Here is a 22,838-nt window from a genome sequence, read left to right as displayed (position 1 = left end):
GCAGGACATGCAAATCTGGCTATGGCTGAGCAGCTGGAGGGAACATAGAGGAGAAGCTGAGGGCTGCTACTGGCTGGTCCTCCTCTTCTGCCTTCCCTGAGGCTGTGCTCGGCCTCTTTGCTACGTAAACAGTGAACCAATAGAGAACAGTCAGAGTGGCTCTCAGTTGTCAGCCTGCCTGGGGCAGTCACACTTCTCTAGGTGGCCCCTGATTAAATACGTTGGGTAAGAGTCCAGTTCTCAGCCACCCACACTGACCTTGAGATTGGGTGAAAGTTACTAAACATCTCCAACCTCTGTTTCCCCATCTGGCAGTACCTATCTTATAAGGCTATTGTAGGAGTAAATGGGTTAATATGTGTAAGGCATGTACATTGATTGGCCACTAATAAGACCACAATAAATGCCAGCTGCTATTTTTACTATAATTCCCTAAACATAGTACTAACTGGGTTATGTCATAGTTGTTTACCTAAGGCAGTGGTTCTCAACCTTCTGGCCCTTTAAATACAGTTCCTCATGTTGTGACCCAACTATAAAATTATTTTCGTTGCTACTTCATAACTGTAATGTTGCTACTGTTATGAATCGTAATGTAAATATCTGATATGCAGGATGGTCTTAGGCGACCCCTGTGAAAAGGTCGTTCAACCGCCAAAGAGGTCGCGACCCACAGGTTGAGAACCGCTGACCTAAGGGAATTTCTTATTTGAAGGTACACAGTTTGAGAAAGGGATCCCTCCTGTTCATGTTTTATCCACAGCGTTTGGCAGGTGACATTCAGCAGGCACTGCACTGGATGAATGTTTGTTGAGTTGAAGAATGTTGACATCTACTGTCCCATGGATTTAGGAAATAAACTTTGGTTGGGTCCTGAGCAGTCACACTTATAGAACCAGTTCTCTGGGCCAGAACTTTCCAACTGAAGTGCAGTGTTGTTAAACCTGAGAGACTGAGTCCCGTAGCCTTTGGGTGGCCTGAGCTTCCATGGTGGCTTGGGGATGAGACTTAGTTTATCCCAGTAATTTTCTATGAGTGCCAGGACTTTAAAAAGATTGGGAGGCACTGTTCTAGGCTGAAATGTAAAATATTTGGTTGTCACTAAATAGTACATGCAGTTTGTTTTTGAAAAAACAATAAAACAAAAACACACCACAGGTTTCAGCTAAAGATTGGAAAGATATACATGAATTGAGTGTATTTGAGGAGATTGTAATTGTGGGTGATTTTTTGCCCTAATGTTTTCCTAAGTACAATTTCTATAAGTAAGAGAGGATAAACTCTCATAAGTGTTATTTAAAAAATATTTTAGCCCTAGTTGGTTTGGCTCAGTGGATGGAGCGTTGGCCTCTGCGGACCGAAGGGTCCTGTGTTCGATCCCAGTCAAGGGCACATACCCGGGTTGTGGGCTTGATCCCTAGTAGGGGGCATGCAGGAGGCAGCCAATCAGTGATTCTCTCTCATCATTGATGTTTCTATCTCTCTCTTCCTCTCCCTTCCTCTCTGAAATCAATAAAATATATTTTAAAAAATATTTTAATGTTATTTTTAAATGTTAATTTATGTGCACCTGTAAGTAAACTCCTAACAATGATATAAAATAGATACAGTTGTTATATTTTGAACAATAGAGCAGACTCAGTGAAGGTTAAATAAAAGCTCACATTTAATCTGTGAAGAAAAATGTCATTTCTCAAGGGGAAATAAAAAGCTGTCCATCCAGTAGAAGCTAAAAACTGTTGAAATTTGGATACCTATATAAAGGGAACTTTTGAATTCAGGGAATAAAAATAAATACATTTAAAATAGAGTAAAAAGTTATTTTACTAGGAAAATTTATTTATGAAATGAATGTCATGAATCAGTGATTCACCAAAGGCTTAATATGTTTGTTGAATAAATATTTGAATAACCAAGTATCTACTATGTGCCAGGCACTGTACTAGGCAACCAAAAATGCCAGACGTAGTCTCTGGGCTAATGTTGCCCAGGGCCTGGGGAAGAGTCAAATTTGTTTTCTTATCAAACATTTTGTGCCGTTGGTCTTGTTCCAGCATCTGGAAGGGGTTCCGAAATCTGGAGAAGGCGCTGTGTGTAAATTAATCAAGAGTCCAGAGATGAAACATAATTTTGGAAGGCATTTTGGGGAGCCAGAGAAAACTTAGCTAAAGGAACTAAGTTCTCCTGGTCTCTGGACCCCTTGCTTTTTATTAACACAAATTGTCCTAAGGCAAAGTAGATATACATCAAAGGGTAAGGTTTGGTATACAGAATCCATTGTCAGATTGGGGGAAATGCCTACGGCTGTTCAGGTGTTTGGCCAGCAGGAGGCAATAACATGTTGATTGAAATGCCCTCAGCTGTCTGGCAGCAAGCAATCATTTCTGCATCCTTTTCAGGTTTGGGGAAATGCCCTCAGCCATTTCCAGATGGTTCAGCCCTGCTGACATGCTGGAATTGGCTTCTGGCAATTTTGTGTTCTTTATTTTTTTGTCCTGGTTATGTTAAAAACCTAGGATTACTAATTCATCATAAGGACCTGCTTTCTGAATCTGCTCAGCACCCATGTCTTCCAGGAAATGTCAATATCCACTCTGATCTTTCTTGGATTTAAATTCATTAGGTTGACTTCCATCTGGGTGGTTGGATTGTTCTGCCTTTCATTTAGTAGTATTGGTCTACTCAGAAATGTAGTGCCAGTTCTTGTACATTTACACTGATTTTTAAAGATCATTCCTGTTGGTTTGGCTTATTCTTTCCCATAAACGTTTACAGGTGCCTGAAAAATCCAGATCTTTCACTGTATCAGATGATTTGTTAATATTAGAAGGAATCAGTAATGCAAACAAGTGATCATGCCACATGAGTAACAAACCATAATTATGAACACACATAGGGCGTTTACTATTATAATCAATTAAAGCTACAATAGAACTGATCTGGCACCTTTCATAATTTACATATTTGTTCTAGGACAGCATTGTAATTAGGGACAAATGCTTCCTAGGATGTTCAAATAAACCACTATAATTAGTATTACTTTCATGCCATCAAGCCACATTTTTCAGTTGTCCTGATTCCATGCACCCTTTCATCATCTTCACACACCCACTGAGGCTTGCAGATGAGAAAAGACAAAGGTCAGGAATCTTACTCATCAAGAGCTGGAGAGGCCTTGTCCTCCCTGCCCCAGCCTTGAGAGTCCCCGTGTCCTCTTCCTGCGCCTCCTCTGCCATCCCAACCCCCCTCTTTCCAACACCAACACTTTTTCCACGGGAGCTGTATCCTGCTCGGCCTCGCTGTTCTGGAGCTGGGGACTAAGGCAGCAGAGCTCTAACTCCAAAAGAATGGGGGTTACCTGGTGACATGGGGAGGGAGGCACACTGACCGCATAATCACCATTACAGTGAGTGAGGGAGTGGGCTGTAAATTGTACAAATTGGCTCCATACCCCTGGTATGCAGGAGATTACCTGCAGAACAGTGGAAGGAGAAAGGGTAGCCCAATGAGGTACGTGTGTAATTTGTGGTCTAAGTCAGGATACTTCTGAGAGCAAATGGTGGCACTGTTACTGATTTCACTGGTACTGTCGGATAAGCCATGGCTGTCCTGGACTTAATGTCACCTTACTTCTAAGTGGGCCCTGGGCAGAGAAGAAGATGAGCATATGGATGTGATTGTGTAAGTGTTATGGAAATGAAGGCTGCATGATATTGTAAAAAGTATGATATATGGAGCTTTAAAGCTCTGTTCTAATTAATCTCCATACCTTTCGCCCCTTCTCCTTTAGTTCATTCCTTGCGAAAAGACGAATTTTCTAAAATAATGGCTCTAATTCTTTCAGTCTCCTTGAGCTCTCTGCTGACCCATGTAATTAGCAGAATGGTCTGTCCCCTCACTGGCTTGCATTCCAGTCCTGTCTCAGGCTCATTGCTCAGTTTTCCCCTTGGAGAAACCATTAGCACTTCAGACCATTGGAACTACTGGCTTCTCCTGGCCTGTAATTTCCTACTTCTATGCCTTTGATTATGCCTTATCATCTTCTTGCCTGGAAATCTTCTACCCTTTGTTTGTGCTTATACAATTTCTGCCCACTCCTCATGGCCCAGTTCAAATTTCAACTAAAATGTTGTGGAAAGTGGAAAATTTGAAGAAAAAAGTCCTCTGTATAAAGATTTTTCTACTCATTCTTGCTTCCTCTAGCTCTGAACTCCCAGGAGTCTTTATATAGACGTCTGTGTACATTTATATGGCCCCATATGACTGCTTTCACCCTTGCATTACCATCATTTAGACAGAGGTTGATCAGAAGTTGTTTTAGGGCAGAATCAAAGTCCTTCCTGTGACTCTCAAAGAACCTTTTAATTGTACTTTGCACGCGGTAGACATCCAACAGATTTGTTGAATGACAGAGGCTAGAGACTGAAATTCAGAATTGTGATGCTCTTTATCTCTGCTTAGGTGAAAAAATGGTGGGGCAAAGATATTTCCTGTTTTGTTTGCTCAGAGACTTGAGACTGGGATGGGTGTGGGGATCTGATTCTTGCTGGCACTGAGGAGCGGTTTCCTGTTCCTCACAGCAGGACTAAGAGGTGGACCAGCTTCTGGCTTTTAGGAAGTCGGTTTCACGCTCTCAAACTAGAGCTGTCTTCAGCATAGACGGAAACTCACAGTGTCTGTTTACCAAGTGGACCATACGTGACTGTAACAAGGTTCCCTTTCTGATATCGACTTTGGCCAGCCACTGCCCCTTAGGGAACTGTCTCCAGGTATCTTATTGCTTGGGTAGTCATAATTGCTGGGTGCAATAATTCAAACCTTGCTTGAAATTATATGCAAGGCCAGCTTTCTTTTTATAGCATTCTACACTCCAGCCTACCGAGCCTGGACTATTAATTCTGATAATTTTGAAAACCAAAATGACTAACAGTAAAAAGAAAGACTGTCAAATTGAATCTTCATCCCTAACTAATCACAATCCCTGCCATATGTCCTTGGCACAAATCATGTTGCTGCCTGGGGCCTTTCATTCTCTGCAGTGAGGCGTGCTGGAAATTTGTGTTGGAGAGGACTGCTCTTGCCATTTTACACTCTGAAGGGGCATAAGAATGAAATTCAAGGCATCTGTTTTCCTTGGCATTTGTAGTTTTGGAATTATGGAAATGAGATGTCTTAGTGGGTGGGTATGACAAAAGGTTTTAGTGTACCAAAAATTTACCAAAAATCATATTCTCTATTAGCCAACTCTAGTTTTATTAACAATCTACTCACTATTAAAGCCGGGGCACTGTGAAGGAAAAGAGAATTTGACAATATCTTAAGAAATACATCCTACTGTGCCCTACCTAATTTGTACTTTAGCAATAATTTTTAGCTAATAAGGTCCTATACTGTATAATCTTTAATTTATAGGCCATATCCAGTTATACAGAGAACATCATTCCAACCAAATTCCTGGTTGGCATTTTGACTTAGCAATAGATCTGGAAAAGTCCTGTCCCATTTTGGTTAAGATATTCAGGTTCTCAACTAACTCTTTGACATAAAACCCTGATTTATTTTTATTTCTTGGCTCAACATATAACTCCTCTTTTGGACATCTAAAGATGGACTTTTCTAACAATGGACAGAATCTCGAGGATAATTTAGCCCCATGGCTTCCTTTCAGATATGAGGAAGCCAGTCCCCGTATTGATCAGTAGTTGTTTTAAGGTAGAACCCAGGAAGATTAAGCAACTTGCTTGTTAGTGATAGTGCTAAACATAAGTTACATAATATCATTCTATCATATTCTGTTGGTCACAAGGGCACCTAGATTCATGAAGAGGGAAATAAGTCCCATTCCTTGATGGTGATAATAACAAAGCACTTGTGGCCATTTTTAATTGACCATACTCAAAGCAGAAGTTTTATTTCATAACATTTTAGACTCTTTGGGATATTATCTGCCTTTTAGTTAGAAAAACTTTAGCCATTTTTTTTTCTTCAAATATTTTTTTCTTCCTCATTTTCTCTCTCTTCTCCATATGGGACTTCAATTGTATGTAGATTAAGTCCTCTCGATATTGTCTCACAGGTCATTGAATCTCTGTTTATTGTTATTTTTACTATTATAAAATTATTATTAATATTATTGTATTTCTTCTGCCCATGCTATAGTTTAGATATTTTTTTACTGCCTCTACTAAGGTTCATTAATTTTTTTTCTGCAGTGCACAGTCTATCTTCAGCTCATCCAATGAATTTTTTTCTTTTCATATTTTGTCTTTTTCAGCTTTAGAATTTCCATTTGCTTCCTTTTTAAAGTAACCATTCTTATTCTAATCTTTTAAAATCTTTAAACATATTTATAATAACTGTTTTTAAAGTCCTTGTTTGATATTTTTAACATCTGTCATCACTGGGTCTGTTTCTATTTACTTTTTTCTGTTTATGAGCCACATTTCCCTGTTTCATTGCTTATCTAGCAATTTCTGATTGTGTGCTAGACATTGTGTTGCTGTGATATTGAGAATCTCGATTTTGTTTCTTTCTTTAAAGAATGTCAGCTTCTACTTCATAGGCAGTTAACTTACTGGCCAGTCAGCTTGCTTTTTACTGAAGCTTATTTGTACGCTTTTTTTAGGATAGGTCTAGATCTTGGGCTAACATGGCATTTTGGGAGTCTCAGTTGAATGTCCAGGGTGGTCAGGGCAGTCTGTATACTCTGCCTGTCAGAGATGCTATGTATTGTGTGACCTTTAGAATTTCAGTTCAGCTTACACTCCCCTGGAACTCTCCATGAAGCCTTTAATTTATTTATTTTAAACCTAGCTATTCATGGAAAACCTCTTGCATCTTGCTGTTGGTGCCCCTGCTTGGGACAATTTGAAGAAACCACAGAATAAGTGGATAAAAATGCTAAGTCAATGTTTTGATTTGAAAGTAGTATGTAAGTATAGCATTGAAATGAGTGGTGGTTAGATTATTCACAATAGCCAAGATATGGAAATGACCTAAATATCCATTGATGTTTCTTTCTCTCTTTTTCTCCTCCCTCCCTCCCTCCCTTTCTCTCTTTCTAAAAATCAATGGAAAAAATATCCTCAGGTGAGGGTTAACAACAACAACAAAAGATGGTAAGGCAGACTTTATTCCAGACAATAGATATAGGGACCACTGTAATAGGACTTTACAGTGGGGAAGAGAGGTTGGGCTCAACTCCATATACAGCATGGGAAGGTGGGCATTTATAGCCAAGGAGTAGGGTTCAGGGTGGAGGGAAAATTACTAAGAGGAAACTTCAGGGGTGAAGGGGCTTCTTTTTAATAGAATTCTTGCTGAAGATAGGCCAGGGTGATCAGACATCACCAGGGGGATAGTGGAGGATGAGCAACCCAATCAGATATTGTGGGTGGTCAGGTATTGTGGGCGGGGGGCGGGTGGGGGGTTCTGGTTAAACTGACTTAGCAGGGTTCTTGCTAGCATTTTATTTTATATATTTTATTGATTTTTCACAGAGAGAAAGGGAGAGGGATAGAGAGCTAGAAACATCGATGAGAGAGAAACATCGATCAGCTGCCTCCTGCACACTCCCTACTGGGTATGTGCCCGCAACCAAGGTACATGCCCTTGGCCGGAATCGAACCCAGGACCCTTGAGTCCGCAGGCCGACGCTCTACCCACTGAGCCAAACCAGTTAGGGCGCTAGCATTAGATTTTATAAGGAGCTGTACAGATGGGTCCAACAGAAGGTTCAAAAACTTGACTAAAGTTTGGGCAACAAAGAACCTTTGTCAGTATGTGTGTGTGTATGTGTGTTTGTACATATGTATCTGTGTGTGTCTGATTTTTGGATGTATGTGTGTGTGTGTGTATGTATATCTGATGTGTGTGTGTCTGTGTGGTGGGAGTGGTTGGTGGTAGGAAACTCAGGAAGTGGAATTATTAGAACAGGTCTCTAGTGAGTGTGGCCATTTTTAGGACTAAATAGCTAACCAGTGATATCACTGTAGTTGTAAAAAGAGAAATGAGAAAGAACTAATTTTAGGGAGAATTTACAATAATGCCTTCGTGAAGTCTTTGTAGAACTTTCATTCATAAGTGATGTCTGTTTCTCCTCTGAATTCCCATTTCCTTTATCTTATCTTTTTTTAAAAAATATATTTTATTGATTTTTTACAGAGAGGAAGGGAGAGGGATAGAGAGTTAGAAACATCGATGAGAGAGAAACATCGACCAGCTGCCTCCTGCACATCTCCCACTGGGGATGTGCCCGCAACCCAGGTACATGCCCTTGACCGGAATCGAACCTGGGACCTTTCAGTCCCCAGGCCGACGCTCTATCCACTGAGCCAAATCGGTTTCGGCATCCTTTATCTTATCTTAACTGTGCTTCTTAGCACATTTCATCTTGGTAATTGCTATACATATACAATTTTCCCTGATTCAATTTTAACTTCCTGGGTGCAGGGACCATGCTCTTTTTTAAAAAAAAAAAAATCACTGGAGGGCTTTATTCTCCTCTCATATAGATACTCAGTAAATATTTACAGATTGAATGAATGTCTTTTCAATACCTTTTTTCTGACTGTTGTTGACATTGTTAGGAAAACTTGTCATTAGTAAAGAGTAAACATTTCAGTATTCTAAGTGGTTAATAGTCATAATTAAAATAACATGATAAGTGGTAAATATCTTGAGTTATGAAGACTTTTGATGGATCCATGCTGTCACTGGTGTTATAAGGACAAATGATTTTAGTATACTAATACTCACCTAACCTCTGCATCAAATGTTTCTGCGTTTAAAATTAGGTTCATCAAACCTGCTTCATTTAACAGGTTGATAAAAAAGTTCAAAGCCCTTTGAAAAGTTAATAGTGTTACAAAAAGGCCAAGATTGTCAAATACATAGTGTTTGAGATTTACTGTTGTTATAATAGAGAAAAACATCCACGCACACCTATCTATAAAGTCTTCAAAAGGCACATGAGAATTCTAGTATGTTTTGAAGAACTTTAATCATTGCTTTTGTTAGACACTTATTTTAAAATATCTTTGTGGCTAATAATGATGATGATGAAGATGATGGTACTAGCAATAATTTCTCTAGCCTTTTATAATTTATAGAATTCACATGTATTATCCCAGATTCAACTGTTCATTAGGGGAAGGGACTAGCTCTTTATTACACTAAGTTACTGCTAAAACAAAACAAACAAACTTGCGAGTTCTATCCCTGGTCACATACAAGAATCAACCAATAAATACATAAATAGGTGGAACAACAAATCATATATCTCTTTCTCTCATCTCTCTTTCTCAAAAAGAAAGAAAGAAAGAAAATGAACAAACTGTGAAGTCATTTTAATGCAAATATATTTAGTTAACATGAAATTAATTTACTGATCTTCAAAAGACATATTGAAATTTATAAAATACATTCTAAACTAAAATAATGTTATCTGTCAGCTACAATTGAAAATAAAATTTAAAAACGACAAGGGAAGTAGTTGAGGAATTGAGCATTACATACATTCCTCAAGAAGACAGTGCTGTTAAGTCTGTTCTTGTTGTCCCTTCTTGGCCGAGTTCATGACCATGGAGAGGCAGCCAGGCAGAGAACAGTCCGACTCTCACTTTCCCTTTCCTTTTTTGCCTACTTCCTGCACCCCCACAGGTCTGACAGTTGGGTGTTGGTGTCCGTTGTCCCATGAGGGCCCTCAGAGCTTCTACAGGACTTAGCACTCAGTAATAACAGAACACAAAATAACACATAAGCATGGGGAAAATATACAATAACCATAAAATCAACAGAAATATCTCCCCTTAGATGACCTGCTGTTTAGGTATATGATAATCAATATTTGCAAACATTTTGCTGTGGGAAGGGCCACCCCCTCATCAGTCAGCTGAGTGAAAGAGCTGAAGAACCCTGAGGAAAAAAAACTAAAAGCAGGAAAACAGTGATTTCAGTGGTTTATAAAAAATAAAACTCAATAGTATTTACTGAATGAATGAATAGATGAATAAGAGTATCTCCAAGAAGACAATATAGGGTGTCCCCCCAAAATGTGTATACACTTTAACAACTAATACCTTAAATTTGAGAAAATGAAGTGTATTTTAAACACTGCCTTTATAATTATTCAAAATGTGTGTATACATCTTTTGGGACACCCTATATTTGCATGCAAGAAATGTGAAATAATAACACATAATGAAATTGATGCCAAAAAAATGCTATCAGTTGGATTTCAGAGATGAGAGAGAATGTTGTAAGGAAAAGTTCCAGGAGGGCAGTGAACCCACAAGCAAGCGAGTCAGTATGAGAAAATAACTTCATGTCTGTATTAGTTTTCTACTTCTGTGTAACAAATGACCACAAACTGAGTGGCCCAGAGCAGCATACACTTAGCATCTTGCCTTCCCATGGACAGGAGCCTGAGCATGGCTTGTCTGAGTCTTCTGCTCAGAGTCTTAAAGACTGAAATTAAGGCGTTGACTTGGTGTTCCTTTCTGGGGCTTGGAGACTTCTCCGAAGCTCACATGATTGGTGGTAGAATGCAGTTCCTTGAAGTTTTAGACCTGGGGTCCCTGTTTTCTTGCTGGCTGCCAGCCAGGGACCTCACACATCCTGGCTCTGTGGCCTCCTTGCAACACGGCAGCTTCCTTCTTCAAGGCCAGCAAAGGAACCTCCCACTTCTTCCATCCTCTTTCAAAGGACTCACTGAATTAGGTCAGGCTCACCCGGGAAAGAAGTTTCCCTTTTGATTCACTAAGGTCAACTGATTAGGGATCTTACACAATTAAAACAATTTTTTATATTTTTTCAGTTACAGTTTACATTCAGTATTATTTCTGTATTAGTTTCAGGTGGGCAGCATAGTAGTTAGACAATCATATACTTTACAAAGTGTTCCCCCCAATATTTCCAGTACCCGTCTGTCACCACATATAGTTATTACAGTATTATTTACTATATTTCCCGTGCTGTACAAGTGGTCTTAATTACACCTGTGAAATCTCTTTACCTTTGTCATATACCTAACATAATCACGGGAGTGATATAGCTCCACTTTTTCCATGTTCTTCTGACTAAAAGCAAATTACAGCTTCTGTCCATGTTCAAGGGGATTATACCAGCTGTTGCTGGTCACCTTCGAGTCCTGCCTACCAGTATCTTCTTTTGTAAATGATTCTTTTTTGTAAATTGTCTGAACATGTTTAAAAGTGAAATTCTTAAAAAGTGATTTAAAGAATGGGCCCTAGGTGTCAGATGTCAGGCTAAGAAAAATAACTTCTCTGACATTAGAGCTTTTACTTGCGTTTACTTAGGGGACCAGCTGTGGAAGGGGAGTGGAAAGGAATAAGTTATAATTAGAGAAACCCACCTCATCATTCTGATACACTGCCAGAGCTTCCTAACTGGCCTCTTGGTGACTGGCCTTTCCTCTCTCCCATCTGCCTCTACTTGCAGTCAAGGTGATCTTTCCAAAATGCACATCCAATCATGTCACTACTGCTAAAAATACTTCTGCTGACTATTAGATGGAACCCAGCTCTCTAGCCTCCTGGGAAAGGACTGCCATGCTGTTCAGCTTCATGTCCTAACACAGGCTTCACATGCCCTTCATTCACATGCAACAGAGGCAGTGACAGTAGAGGTAAGAGGAGGGGGCAGATTTGAGAGACACTGAGCGGGTAGAATTACTTGGATGTGATGAGGGAGGTTGAGCCTGCTTCATGCACGGAAATAAGGAGTGCAGGTGCAGTAGCAGATGTGAGAGAGAAGATGAATTCAGTTTGAGGTCACGGTAGAAAATCACTCCCATGGACATGCTTGACCCTCTACTGGGTGCTGTGGGATCTCTAAAGGAAGCGCCAGGCATAACCTCTATGGAGATAAGAATCTATGTGGCAGAAATTATGGATTCACAAGAGAAGAAGGGCAATAGAAGGATTATCCCCAGGGTTAGATTACAGAGGTTGGGTAGGTAAGATATTAATAGCTGAGTGGAATTTTCCCTACTCCCTGAAGTACCCAATAAAAGCAATGACAGATAACATTGCTTTTCATTGTGTCTATGGTTTCAATGTTTAGACACCAGATGAGAAATTCTGAAACACCAGCTAGGTGTCCTGCAATTTAACTGAAGTCAATTCCGACTCTGTCTAACTGAAGGTAGCCTTAGATCCACAAAAGTACCCTCCACTCTCACTCTTTAGTTGCCAATCACAAGACCAGGTTGTCACGTGTGCTTCTGACCAATGGGCCATAAATCAAAGAGGTTTCCACCACGTCCTCCTCGGGTTTGATTAATTCGCTGCAGTGGCTCACAGAGCTCAGAAAAAAACAGTTTACTTCATTTTTTTATTTAAAAAAATTACCAATTTTTTAATAAAAGGATATAATTCAGGAAAATCCAGATGGAAGAGGTGCATAAAGCAAGGTATGAGGAAGGGCACGAACTTCCTTGTTCTTTTTGTGCGCACCACTCTCCCCAAATTTTCACATGTCCAGAAAGCTGGAAGCTCTCCAAACCCAGTAGTTCAAGGATTTTTATGGAAGCTTTATTATATAGGCATGGTTGATTGAATCATTGGCTTTGGTGATTGAACTCAATCTTCAGCCTCCACCCCCTCCCCGGAGGCTGGGAAGCAGGGCTGAAAGTTCCAACCCTCTAATCACTTGGTGATTCCCCTGACAACCAGCTACCATCCTTAGGCTATTTAGGGGCTTTGCAAAAGTCACCTCATTAATGTAAACTCAGTTGTAGTTGAAAGGGCCTGGTTATGAGTAACAAGGCACCCATTCTACCTTCATGGTTCTGAAGCATTTCAGGAACTGAGGACAAAAGACCAAATATAACAAAAGATGCCCCTATGGCTCTTACATAGGAAATTATAAGTTTTAGGAACTATGTACTAGAAGCAGTGGACAAAGACCAAATATGTATGTATGTGTGTGTATGTATGTATGTGTGTATACATACGGAACGAATTAAACTCGTAAGTCAAGGCCCCACTGTATATGTACATATGTATATATGTATAGATGTGTGTGTGTGTGTGTGTGTGTGTGTGTGTGTGTATGTATATATATATATAAATAATTGATTTCGGAGAGGAATGGAGAGGGAGAGAGAGGGAAACATCAACGATGAGAGAGAATCATTGATCAACTGCCTCCTGCATGCACACCCCCCCCCCCCCCCCCCCCCCAGCCACAACCTCCTGATTCATAGGTTGATGCTCAACCACTGAGACACACCAGCTGGGCAAATATATATTTTTTATCATAAATTGCAATGCCACACCATCTGCAATAAACATGATTTAAGGTGAATAGTTGAGGAAAGCTTGGAAATACCTGTGATGGGGATAGGTTAGATAAACATTTGCAATGGAAAACTTATAATTAGGATAGTTGGGTGAACTTTAATATAACAAAAATAATGCATGTTGACGTAAGTAAATCCTTGCTAACACAGCTTTTTGTGCATTGTCTCCCCTTTATAGACCATTGGAGCGGTCCAGTGAAGATGTGGATATAATCTTCACACGGCTGAAGGAAGTTAAAGCTTTTGAGAAATTTCACCCAAATCTCCTTCATCAGATTTGTTTATGTGGTTATTATGAGAATCTGGAAAAAGGAATAACATGTAAGAAATTCAACTCTAACAGTATACTTTTATGTCCAGTTTATGTTTATTTGTGGTTATTCGGTGCGGATAGATAGCACATGGGGTATTTATGTGCCAAATATTTGAGCTTCAACCGAAGATATTAGATTGACATTTCCCTCTACTTTGTTTATTCAGTTTCATGTAGACGTTTCCTTAACTCCTTTGTTCACAGCATGTAAATGGCTCTTCCAGGTCAGCCCACATCCAGATGGAGCTGGAAGAATATACTGATTCACATAATTCATCTGTCTCCTTAGAAATTCAAATAATTATTTTCTCTAACCCCAAAAACACAATAGTTGGTAGGATCTAAAATAAAGATAATAGGTCACTTAACTGACGCTAATAGTAATGTTTTGAAATAACCTCAGTGATATTGTCTATTTCAGGTGTGAATAAGGGGCAGGGAGAGTAAAACAAGAGAGTTAGCTGCATTTTTACAAAAGTATTTTCTCGTTAAAAAATTAATGCTTTTCTATTTGTTGGATGCTTTATGATGCTATAACAAAACACTCCCATCCAACTGGCTTGAATAATCAATTACTTGTGTAAGAGGAAAAATCAATTACTCACATGCCAGAAGTCTTGAGGTAGGATGGCTTCAGGGTTGGCTCAATGACATTATTAAATTCCCAGGTCCCTCCCATCTTTTTGTTTGTTGGTTTTTGCTGTATATCCTCAGGTGTTGGCCTTTGTCCTTAGACTTGTCCCACGTGGATCTAAGATAGCTGCTGCCATTGGAAGCATTACATGCTAATGCAAATCATCCTGCTAAAGGACTATTTCTTGTGACTCTTCTTCACAAGTCCCACAGCAGACTTCCTGTATTGGCTAGAATTGTATCACAAGCCCATGTCCAAACCAATCACCTCAAAGATAATGGGACTGCCATGATTGAATTAGACCAATCTCCGTATTACCCCATTGGAGCTAGGAAAGAAACTCTTGCTCTGAGCACTTGGCCCTTGAAGGAGGGTGGAAACTTGTATATAAAAACATTATATATATAATGTTCAGTTAGAGAAGAGAAAGGGAGGGCATGATTCTGGATGGGAAACCAACAGGGTCTGTCACAACATCATTCTAGAAAATTTAGAAGACAAAGAAAATAAAAATCACCTGCAATTCCCAAACCCAGAGATTACTATTAACACTTTGTGTGTATCCTTAAAGATGTTTTCCCATGTGTACACACACACACATACACACACACACACACACAGTCACACTTCTATTAAAACAATCATTCAAACATACTGTTTTCAAACATATTATTAATATCAGAAATTTCACTCTCTTGGGAATGAAACTCTATTTTCTGTTTCTTAAAGCCATTTTCAATATGTTTTTAAAATTGATTTCAGAAAGAGGAAGGGAGAAGGGAAGAGAGATAGAAACATCAATGATAAGAGAGAATCATTGATTGGCTGCCTCCTGCATGCTCCCTACTGGGGATCAAGCCTGCAACCCAGGCATTGTGTCCTGACTGGGAATCAAACCGTGACCTCTTGGTTCATGGGTCTGTCAATGCTCAGCCACTAAGCCCCACCAGCCAGGCTTAAAGCCGTTTTCAAAATGAATCTAATATGATATATAATGTGAATTTGATTGACAACTAAAAATGTCTTTTGGAGCCAGAAGTTAAAGCCCTAACTCTAATATAAATCACTTGCAAAGGCTAGGAACAGCAGTTATTGGAGAGGCCAGCTATAAACTCATCAGTTCCTCATCTGAAGCTTATCATTGCACTTGGTGGGATGTTACTGTCATTCTTCGCCTTTCCACAGCATGCCTTAGGGCAGCGGTTCTCAACCTGTGGGTCGTGACCCCTTTGGCGGTCGAACGACCCTTTGACAGGGGTCGCCTAAGACCATCCTGCATATCAGTATGATTCATAACAGTAGCAAAATTACAGTTATGAAGTAGCAATAAAAATAATTTTATGGTTGGGGGATCACACCATGAGGAACTGTTTTAAAGGGCCAGAAGGTTGAGAACCACTGCCTTAGGGAGTTTAGAGCAGCTTGTCTGTCACATTTAGTATGGCTCCCAGGGGCTTGCTGTTATGCCGGGAACACTGGCCTTGCCAGAATCCAGCTGTTCTATGGAGTCCTCATGTGCTTTCTCATTGAGTCACTAGATCTCTGACTTTAACTATGAAAAGAATGTTAAAATATCAGATCATTCCATCTGGTTATTTAGGTAGAATATTTAAAAGGATTTTGGGGTTTAAATGAAAATTTTTTTAAAAGAACTTTATTGATTTTATCTTATTTATTTTAGAAGAAGAGAGGGAGGGAGGGAGGGGGAAAGAGGGAGAGAGAAAGCGAGAGAGAGAATGAGGAGAGAGATAAGAGAGAGATACATCGATCAGCTGCCTCCCATACACACCCCAACTAGGGATCAAACCCCAAACCTAGGTATGTGCTCTGATTGGGAATCAAACCAGCAACCTTCCGGTGCAGGGATGGTGCTCCAATCAACTGAACCACACTGGCTAGAACCGTATGAAATTTTTGAACCAGTGTTTCAGAATGACTTTCCCAAGTACTGGTCTTAACATGATATGGGAAATAAGGTTCTATCTAAATATCGAAAGGTTTCCTCTCCAAGAGTACAAAAGTAAAGCAAAATCAGGTTCAGAAATTCCTGATGAGAGTCATTTCCAAGGAGCACTTAACTCCTAATGCTTAAAGTAGTGAATTTATTTAAAAAAAGAAGCAGGAGCAAACAAAAAATAACAGGAAAACAGACAGTGATAATACAATCATTAAAACTTTTAAAGCAGATTTTAATTTTTTAAGTCATTCATTGCTTAGCTTCAAAGGAGACATTCAATCCTAGAAAACACTTTGCTTTTAGTAGAAATAGACTTAAGAAATTGGGGTAGTGGTCTGGTTTTATTGAGTCAAATAACCTTGTTAATATGCACCCTATCTAGAATAATAATTTTCCAAGAATCATAATATAATAAAGTATCTTTAAGATAAATTTCATAGAACATCATTCTTCTTAAATTCAAAGGACATACTTAGGCTATCATTCCTTATTATTGCTCTGTAAACATGAAAGTTACGTTTAAATAGAATTCCATTTCATAGAATATTGAATAAATAGGATACAGCGTTGTTGATAGATGAGAAAAAGAAAAATATGTCATGTTCTTGTGAGAACAAGTAGAGAAAGAGTCATATAAGCTCAGCTAAGTTCAAGTCTCACTTACTGGTATAATAATCAGTGAGAAACTATCAGGTCATACGGTAAAACCGGTATCCATAGTGACATTACTGTTTCTTTTCCAGTATTTCGTCAAGGTGATATTGGCACAAACTGGTATGCTGTCCTGGCAGGGTCTCTGGATGTAAAAGTATCTGAGACCAGCAGTCACCAGGTAAGATGCCTTATTCCTTTTTTTAAAAAGTAGGACTTATTATTATTTTTAAATGACACATTATCCCTCTGTCTTGTATGCCATCAAAATTACATTTCAAACCTCTTTCCTCTAGTATGAAGTTCAAGTGTTTGATGAATTTCTTTACTAAATTACTCAAGGAACATACACACTGAATGTCTTCTGTGATTTGAGTAGGTGCCAGGTGTTGGAGCATGAAATCCAGGAGCCCTTGCCTGCCTTCCAGGAGCTTGCTGTCTATGGGAAATGCAAACAATTCATTTGCAATGTGATAAATGGCTGTTGTGTAAGGTGAAATGTGAGCAAAGGGGGAAGGAGAAGCAAGTCTTACTAGGTTTCTCCTTAGAGCCTTCCTCCATCTGGTGTCCTGACTTTTCCGTCCTAGAAGTGACCCCCCTGTGACCTTTTAGGTGCCCCCCCACCCCCGATGTGGGAAAATGTAGTCAATGCAGTCCTCTTACAATTTCTCACTATTTCTCTACCTCGTCTTTCAAATGGAGGAGGGCCAATGATGACATTTCCCCCTAAAGTGCAGTGCTGGCTTCCTTATCTTCCTTAGTCACCTCTGAGGAGCTTGGCATCCTAAAAGATAAAACTCGTGTTCTTCTTCCCTCCCCACGCCACAATGTTTGTGAATATTTAAAATTAGATTCAGAGTCTCCTTTCATATCTGCACTGACTCTTACTCCATCATTAACCATCATTAACCAGCATGTACAGAACCTTCCCATTAGGAGCCAAGGACCTTAACTCTCAAAAGAATGGCCCCTAGAAGCCATCGTCAAGCTTCAGTATGAAAATGGTCCAAGTTTTCTATCCACATATTCAGGACTCAAGCTAAACACAGAGGGAAGAGAACTGGCTAATTGTAAGATCAGAACGAATTATCAAGAAAAATCAAAGAAACAATGAAAGGGACAAATAACCTGAGTACCATGTGTAAGACAGTGCTTCTGAGCCTTGTTCATGTGTAGCACACTTCAGCTGTGAGAAACGTTCATGACATACTAAACCTGAGATTTAAATTTTGTAGGGACTTACGTGCCTGTTGGAGTTGCCCGTGTTATACCTATCTAAAAACCCAAACGATTGTTGGTAAGGTGGACATTTGGAGTTTGGAATATAGGTGCCTGTGTTATACCCTTTGTTAGATGGTTAGAGTCTCAGGCCAGTGCCAATGTCCTGTTTAACCAATAGCATACTTTTTCTACGCATCAATGCATTGAAAGTTCCATTAGACATTGCCTGGAACCTATACCCCCTCTTCCCCTGACCTTGAGGGTACTTCCCTCTTGCCCTCTCTCACAAGGCCAGGTTTCCCTTGGATTTCAGAGAGGGCCAAGGTGAGAGGTAGGTTTTGATTCCTGTAAGCTGCCTCAGTTTCCCAATGGCACTGAGAAGAGCTAGCGAGCATTTCTTTGGTATCTGCCACGTGCTAGGCAGTGTTCTAAGCACTTAACAGGTGTTTGTTTATCCCTTTAATCCTCATAGTAACCCTATGAGGTAGGTCATATTACTGTTCTCATGTTATAGGTGAGGACACTAAGGCCCTGAGTAGTTAAATCACCTGCCCCAAGTAATGTATCTAGAAATTAGGGAAACTAAGATTAAAACCCAAGCAGTCCAGCATCACAACATATACTCTTAGCCACTGCTCTGCACTGATTGACTCAGGAGAAGTATGCCAAAGCTGCCCACCTTCTACCTGCAGACTGCTGTCCTGGTGGGTGCCCTCTGGGCCTTGTGCTCAGAGCTGCTCCTGATGCTTACCTTAACCCCGTCTCCCCTGTGTGGCTGTACGGAGGGGACAGGGCCTGGAAGAGGATGAGTCTCCTTGCTTCTCCAGGTGGTCTTCAATGAATAATGGTGGAGAGAGGGGGGAAGCTGAAAAGGCAAAGGCGAGGAAAGAGAGAAAAGGGAAAGCATATGAGAATTAAAGAGGAAAAGGGTGAGAAGGAAAGGAAAACAGAGGGAAGAGAGATGAGGAAGGAATAATAATAATTTTAAAAAGGCAAGGCAGATGTACCTAAGGGATGATTAATCACACTAGCAGTGATGTGCTGACTCAGCAGATGTTAAAAGCTGTGTGAGATTTTGATGGTATTAAAATAGTGTTTGACCAGGGGCTCTTGGACTATTGCCCTGGACCAATTATCTCTCACCATGCAGTCCCAGCAAAGAATAGCTGAGTAACACTTTGTTATTAGCTGTGGCTTTGTTTTAAATTTTAACAAACTTTTAATTCTAGATTTTAGCTGTGGTTTTAACCTCAACCCAATGCTGAGAACTTTCCAAAGCTGGGTTTGGCCATCTCTTAAGTTGTTGGAATTATTAGTTTTATATCAAAGCTGGCTTCCTGCCTCCCCAGTGTACGTCACCCCTCAATGTCCAAGGTTTTCTGGATTGATTTGTATAGTCACTAAGACATAAGGGTGATGAAGTGCACTGCCCTCTAATCCTCCAGCACTCCAGAGAGTGGCTGAAGGTAGACAGAGGGCCCGGCCTTTTAATCAACTCTGATGGGCAGGACATGGTTTCAGCCACAGGGGAGGAAGAAGCTAAGGAGAATGAGCAAGATGGATGTACCCCATTCCATGGCAAATTGCTTGAAAAGGAGAAACAAAAAAGTGATTTGTATCTGCTCTGCCCTTTTTAATGGGCTCTGGGTCTCTGCCCTCTAGTGGTGTGGCCAAGTCAGAGTAGTGCCTTATATTAGGGTTCTCCAGAGAAGTGGAACCAACAGGAAATAGACAGGTGAAGATTTATTTTAAGGAATTGGCTTATAGGATTGTGGGGGCTGGGAAATTAAACATTTGTAGAGTAAGCTGACAGGCGGGAGATTCATGTAAAAGGTGATGCTGCAGCCTTACCACTAAAAGCTGGAAACTCAGGTAGAGTTTCTATGTTGCAGTCCGGAAGCAGAATTACTTCTTCTTTGGGAAACCTCCAGGGAAATCTGTTTGCTCTTAAGGCCTTCACCCACATTATGGAGGGCAATCTGCTTTACTTCAAGTCTACTGATGATAAATGTTAATCACATCTAAAATATTTTTATGGCATAATTAGACTGTTTAAGGAACTGGTTACCATAGTTGACATATAAAATTAACCATCATATTCCCCAATAGGAGAAAAATGGGGTTGGGTGATGGACCATAAGGGGAGAAACAAAAATGACCTGGAATTTCTATTCCTAGAGATCAGCAACAACATTGCTAAGTGCCTTCATTGTGTCACACTGTGCAAGGGGTTCTGGGAACATTAATGACTTCATCTTTAGGCATTTATGTCCTATTTTATAATTGAGCTTGAAAATAGAGCTCAGCAACATAGGTATAATTTTTCCTGGACCAAATTAAAATTTGAATTAAGGCCTGACATACTCCAAATTTTATGTTACCAGTATTTCTACTGTTCACACAGGAAAAATGGTGGGCATGGGCAGTAAAAAAATGAGAAGGAGAAGGAGGAAGAGGAGGAAAAGAAAAGTTAAAAGAGTCTAAGAATTAAGGAAAGAGATAAGGCAGAGTGTCTTGCTAGCTTACCTCTTCATTTTCATTCCTCAAGTCTCTACCTGCCCTGCATGTCTGTCTTATCTGAGTCAGAACTCAGAGGAGATGGTGGTGATAAATTCTCAAACTTATCTCCGAGTTTCAGCCCCTCATTGGGTGTTAGCTGAGCCAGAATGGTGAGGAAAGAGCAGGAATAGCTAATGGTAATGGAGCGCCCACTATAGGCAGTTATGTGTAGAGCACGTTACAAGCATTATTTCACTACACTGCCCTCTCCTGTTTAGTGCTATCATTAGTTTCATTTTGCAAGTAAGATGCTAAATGACTTGCCCAAGGTCACACAGTCATTAGGTATCAGAGCCAATTCTTTGTGATCCTAGAGCTCAAGTTCTTGACCAGTTTGGTTGTACAGCTGCCATCCAGAAGGAGTAGTGAGTGATGTGGGGAGAAGGAGCTTTTCTCTTACAGCTCCTGCAGCCACCCTTCTGCATTTCTGATTCCAGCTCAGAGCTCCACACCTTCTCACCTGCAAGCCCACCTCACAGGTGTTTCCTCCACCTGAGACATGCTATAGGGGACGGCCCACTTCTCATAGTCTGCAGAAACCCGTGGGATGTGGGCCCTCCTTCCACCACCTTTTAGATTAGAGATACATAGTGAAATGACCATGTTCCATTCCCTCAAAAAGCTTCTAGGTTAGAGCATGGGGTAGATAAGTATGGGTGATAAAGCGAGGGAGATTGAGGTATAGTATGTACAAGGTAAAGGTGAAATGTTAGAATTGGTGTTGATGGGATGTATGGGGAGTTGAGAGAAAGGGAGGATCCTGCCATGAATGAAGAGGTGGATGGCGATGCCGTTAATTGAAATAAGGAACACATAATGAAGAAGAACTCTTCACAGATTCTGGCATATTGTTTTTATATTATATATTTATTAGGTGATATTGATTTGATGGAGTTTTTCCTAAACAAAATCACCCTATTTCTTTTATATAGTTATAGGAAAATATAACTATATATAACTTTCAAGAATACATAGAACATAAATATTTTATTTGTCTCATAAAATTCATATTACCTTCCCACCTTTTTCAATGCAATATTACTTTTTGTCCCTTCCCATCATCCCCTTGTACTTTTTTGCTCACTGGGTTAAGAAAACACAGCTTCTTGCTCTCTGTATGGTTGGTTTGGCATGCTCTTTTTGAATTCTTTGGGCTCTAGGTTGAGGGTTACACATTTCTTATTGATGATATCCACCGAGCATAGTAGTAGTAACTCTCATCCTTTACAAAGTGTTTCACTTGCATGCTTTTGTCTGAGCCACTCTTTGAGTTGCTAGATTTTGCTCCAAGTCACAGGGCAATGAGTGGTCTGCTCAACATGGCTAGTGGTGACCCATAGAGCTGGAAATCACCATGATTTTTGTACCCAATCAGACCCTGCCTTGCCACCCTTAGCAGTGGCCAGCATGTGCTCCATTTGCCTGGGGCCTACAAAGGGATCTTATCACAAGCACCTCCAGTACCATGGGTGGTGGTCGTGGTGTGTTGACCCTTCTTTGCCCCCTTAAGTCACTGATGCCTAAGATTCTAACAGAGAAAGCCATCCGTTCCACACTTGGGAGAAGTATTAAAATACAAACGTCCTGGTGAGTGATAATATAAACTTTAGGCCCTTTCCTGGAAGGGGAGGACAGAGAAAAAAAAAAGCTGATGGGCTGTGGAGAGCCAGAGGGTTCACCTCCTAGTTCTGTTTGGGGTGACCACCTGGTCAGTTTAGGATCACAAGCCTGCCAGCCGGGAGGCAGACCTGGTAGGCTGAGCCTGCCTCCCCTGCGGGTCTGCCTCTGGCTCCAACGAGCCCATCGTGGTCCGAAATCCTGCCGAGCTGGGTTAGAGCCACCTTCCTCTCACACAGCCCGGCCAACTAACTCTCTGTGCTGCTTCTCTGTCTTCTCTTTGCCTGAATCTCCTATCCCCCAGCCCCAGGATTCAAGTATGGCCTGGAGTGAGGAACACCAAAGCCCCTGGTCGAGGAGGGGGACAGTGGGTCCTGCCTCTTGGAGACCCATCCTGAGGAGCCGGTGCTGTGTGCTTTTTCCCCTTTGTTATGGCCTTGAAACCATGTTTGTGATAAGAATTCTGAGAAATTATACATAGACTCTTCTGCTCCTATGATTTTGATGAAATTTTAATTTATTTTTTAAATCCTCACCCGAGAATATATTTTCATTGATTTTT

The 22,838-nt window shown here is 40.4% G+C and overlaps 1 protein-coding gene across 2 annotated transcripts in view; it reads left to right on the top strand.

Annotated features, from left to right (window-relative positions):
- RAPGEF4 (Rap guanine nucleotide exchange factor 4) overlaps nucleotides 1–22,838 on the top strand; it is a 260,265-nt gene that overhangs the window by 26,314 nt on the left and 211,113 nt on the right. For both annotated transcript variants that reach the window (XM_070422742.1, XM_070422743.1), the window contains exons 2-3: nucleotides 13,503–13,645; nucleotides 16,972–17,060. In XM_070422742.1, the coding sequence (XP_070278843.1) occupies nucleotides 13,503–13,645; nucleotides 16,972–17,060 (232 nt within the window). The remainder of the gene's footprint in view (nucleotides 1–13,502; nucleotides 13,646–16,971; nucleotides 17,061–22,838) is intronic.

Source organism: Myotis yumanensis, unplaced genomic scaffold, assembly GCF_028538775.1.
Source record: "Myotis yumanensis isolate MYYU_CA2020_CCGP unplaced genomic scaffold, mMyoYum1.0.hap1 SCAF_8, whole genome shotgun sequence".
Lineage (NCBI taxonomy): Eukaryota > Metazoa > Chordata > Mammalia > Chiroptera > Vespertilionidae > Myotis > Myotis yumanensis.
This window is presented reverse-complemented; position numbering and strand designations above follow the sequence as displayed.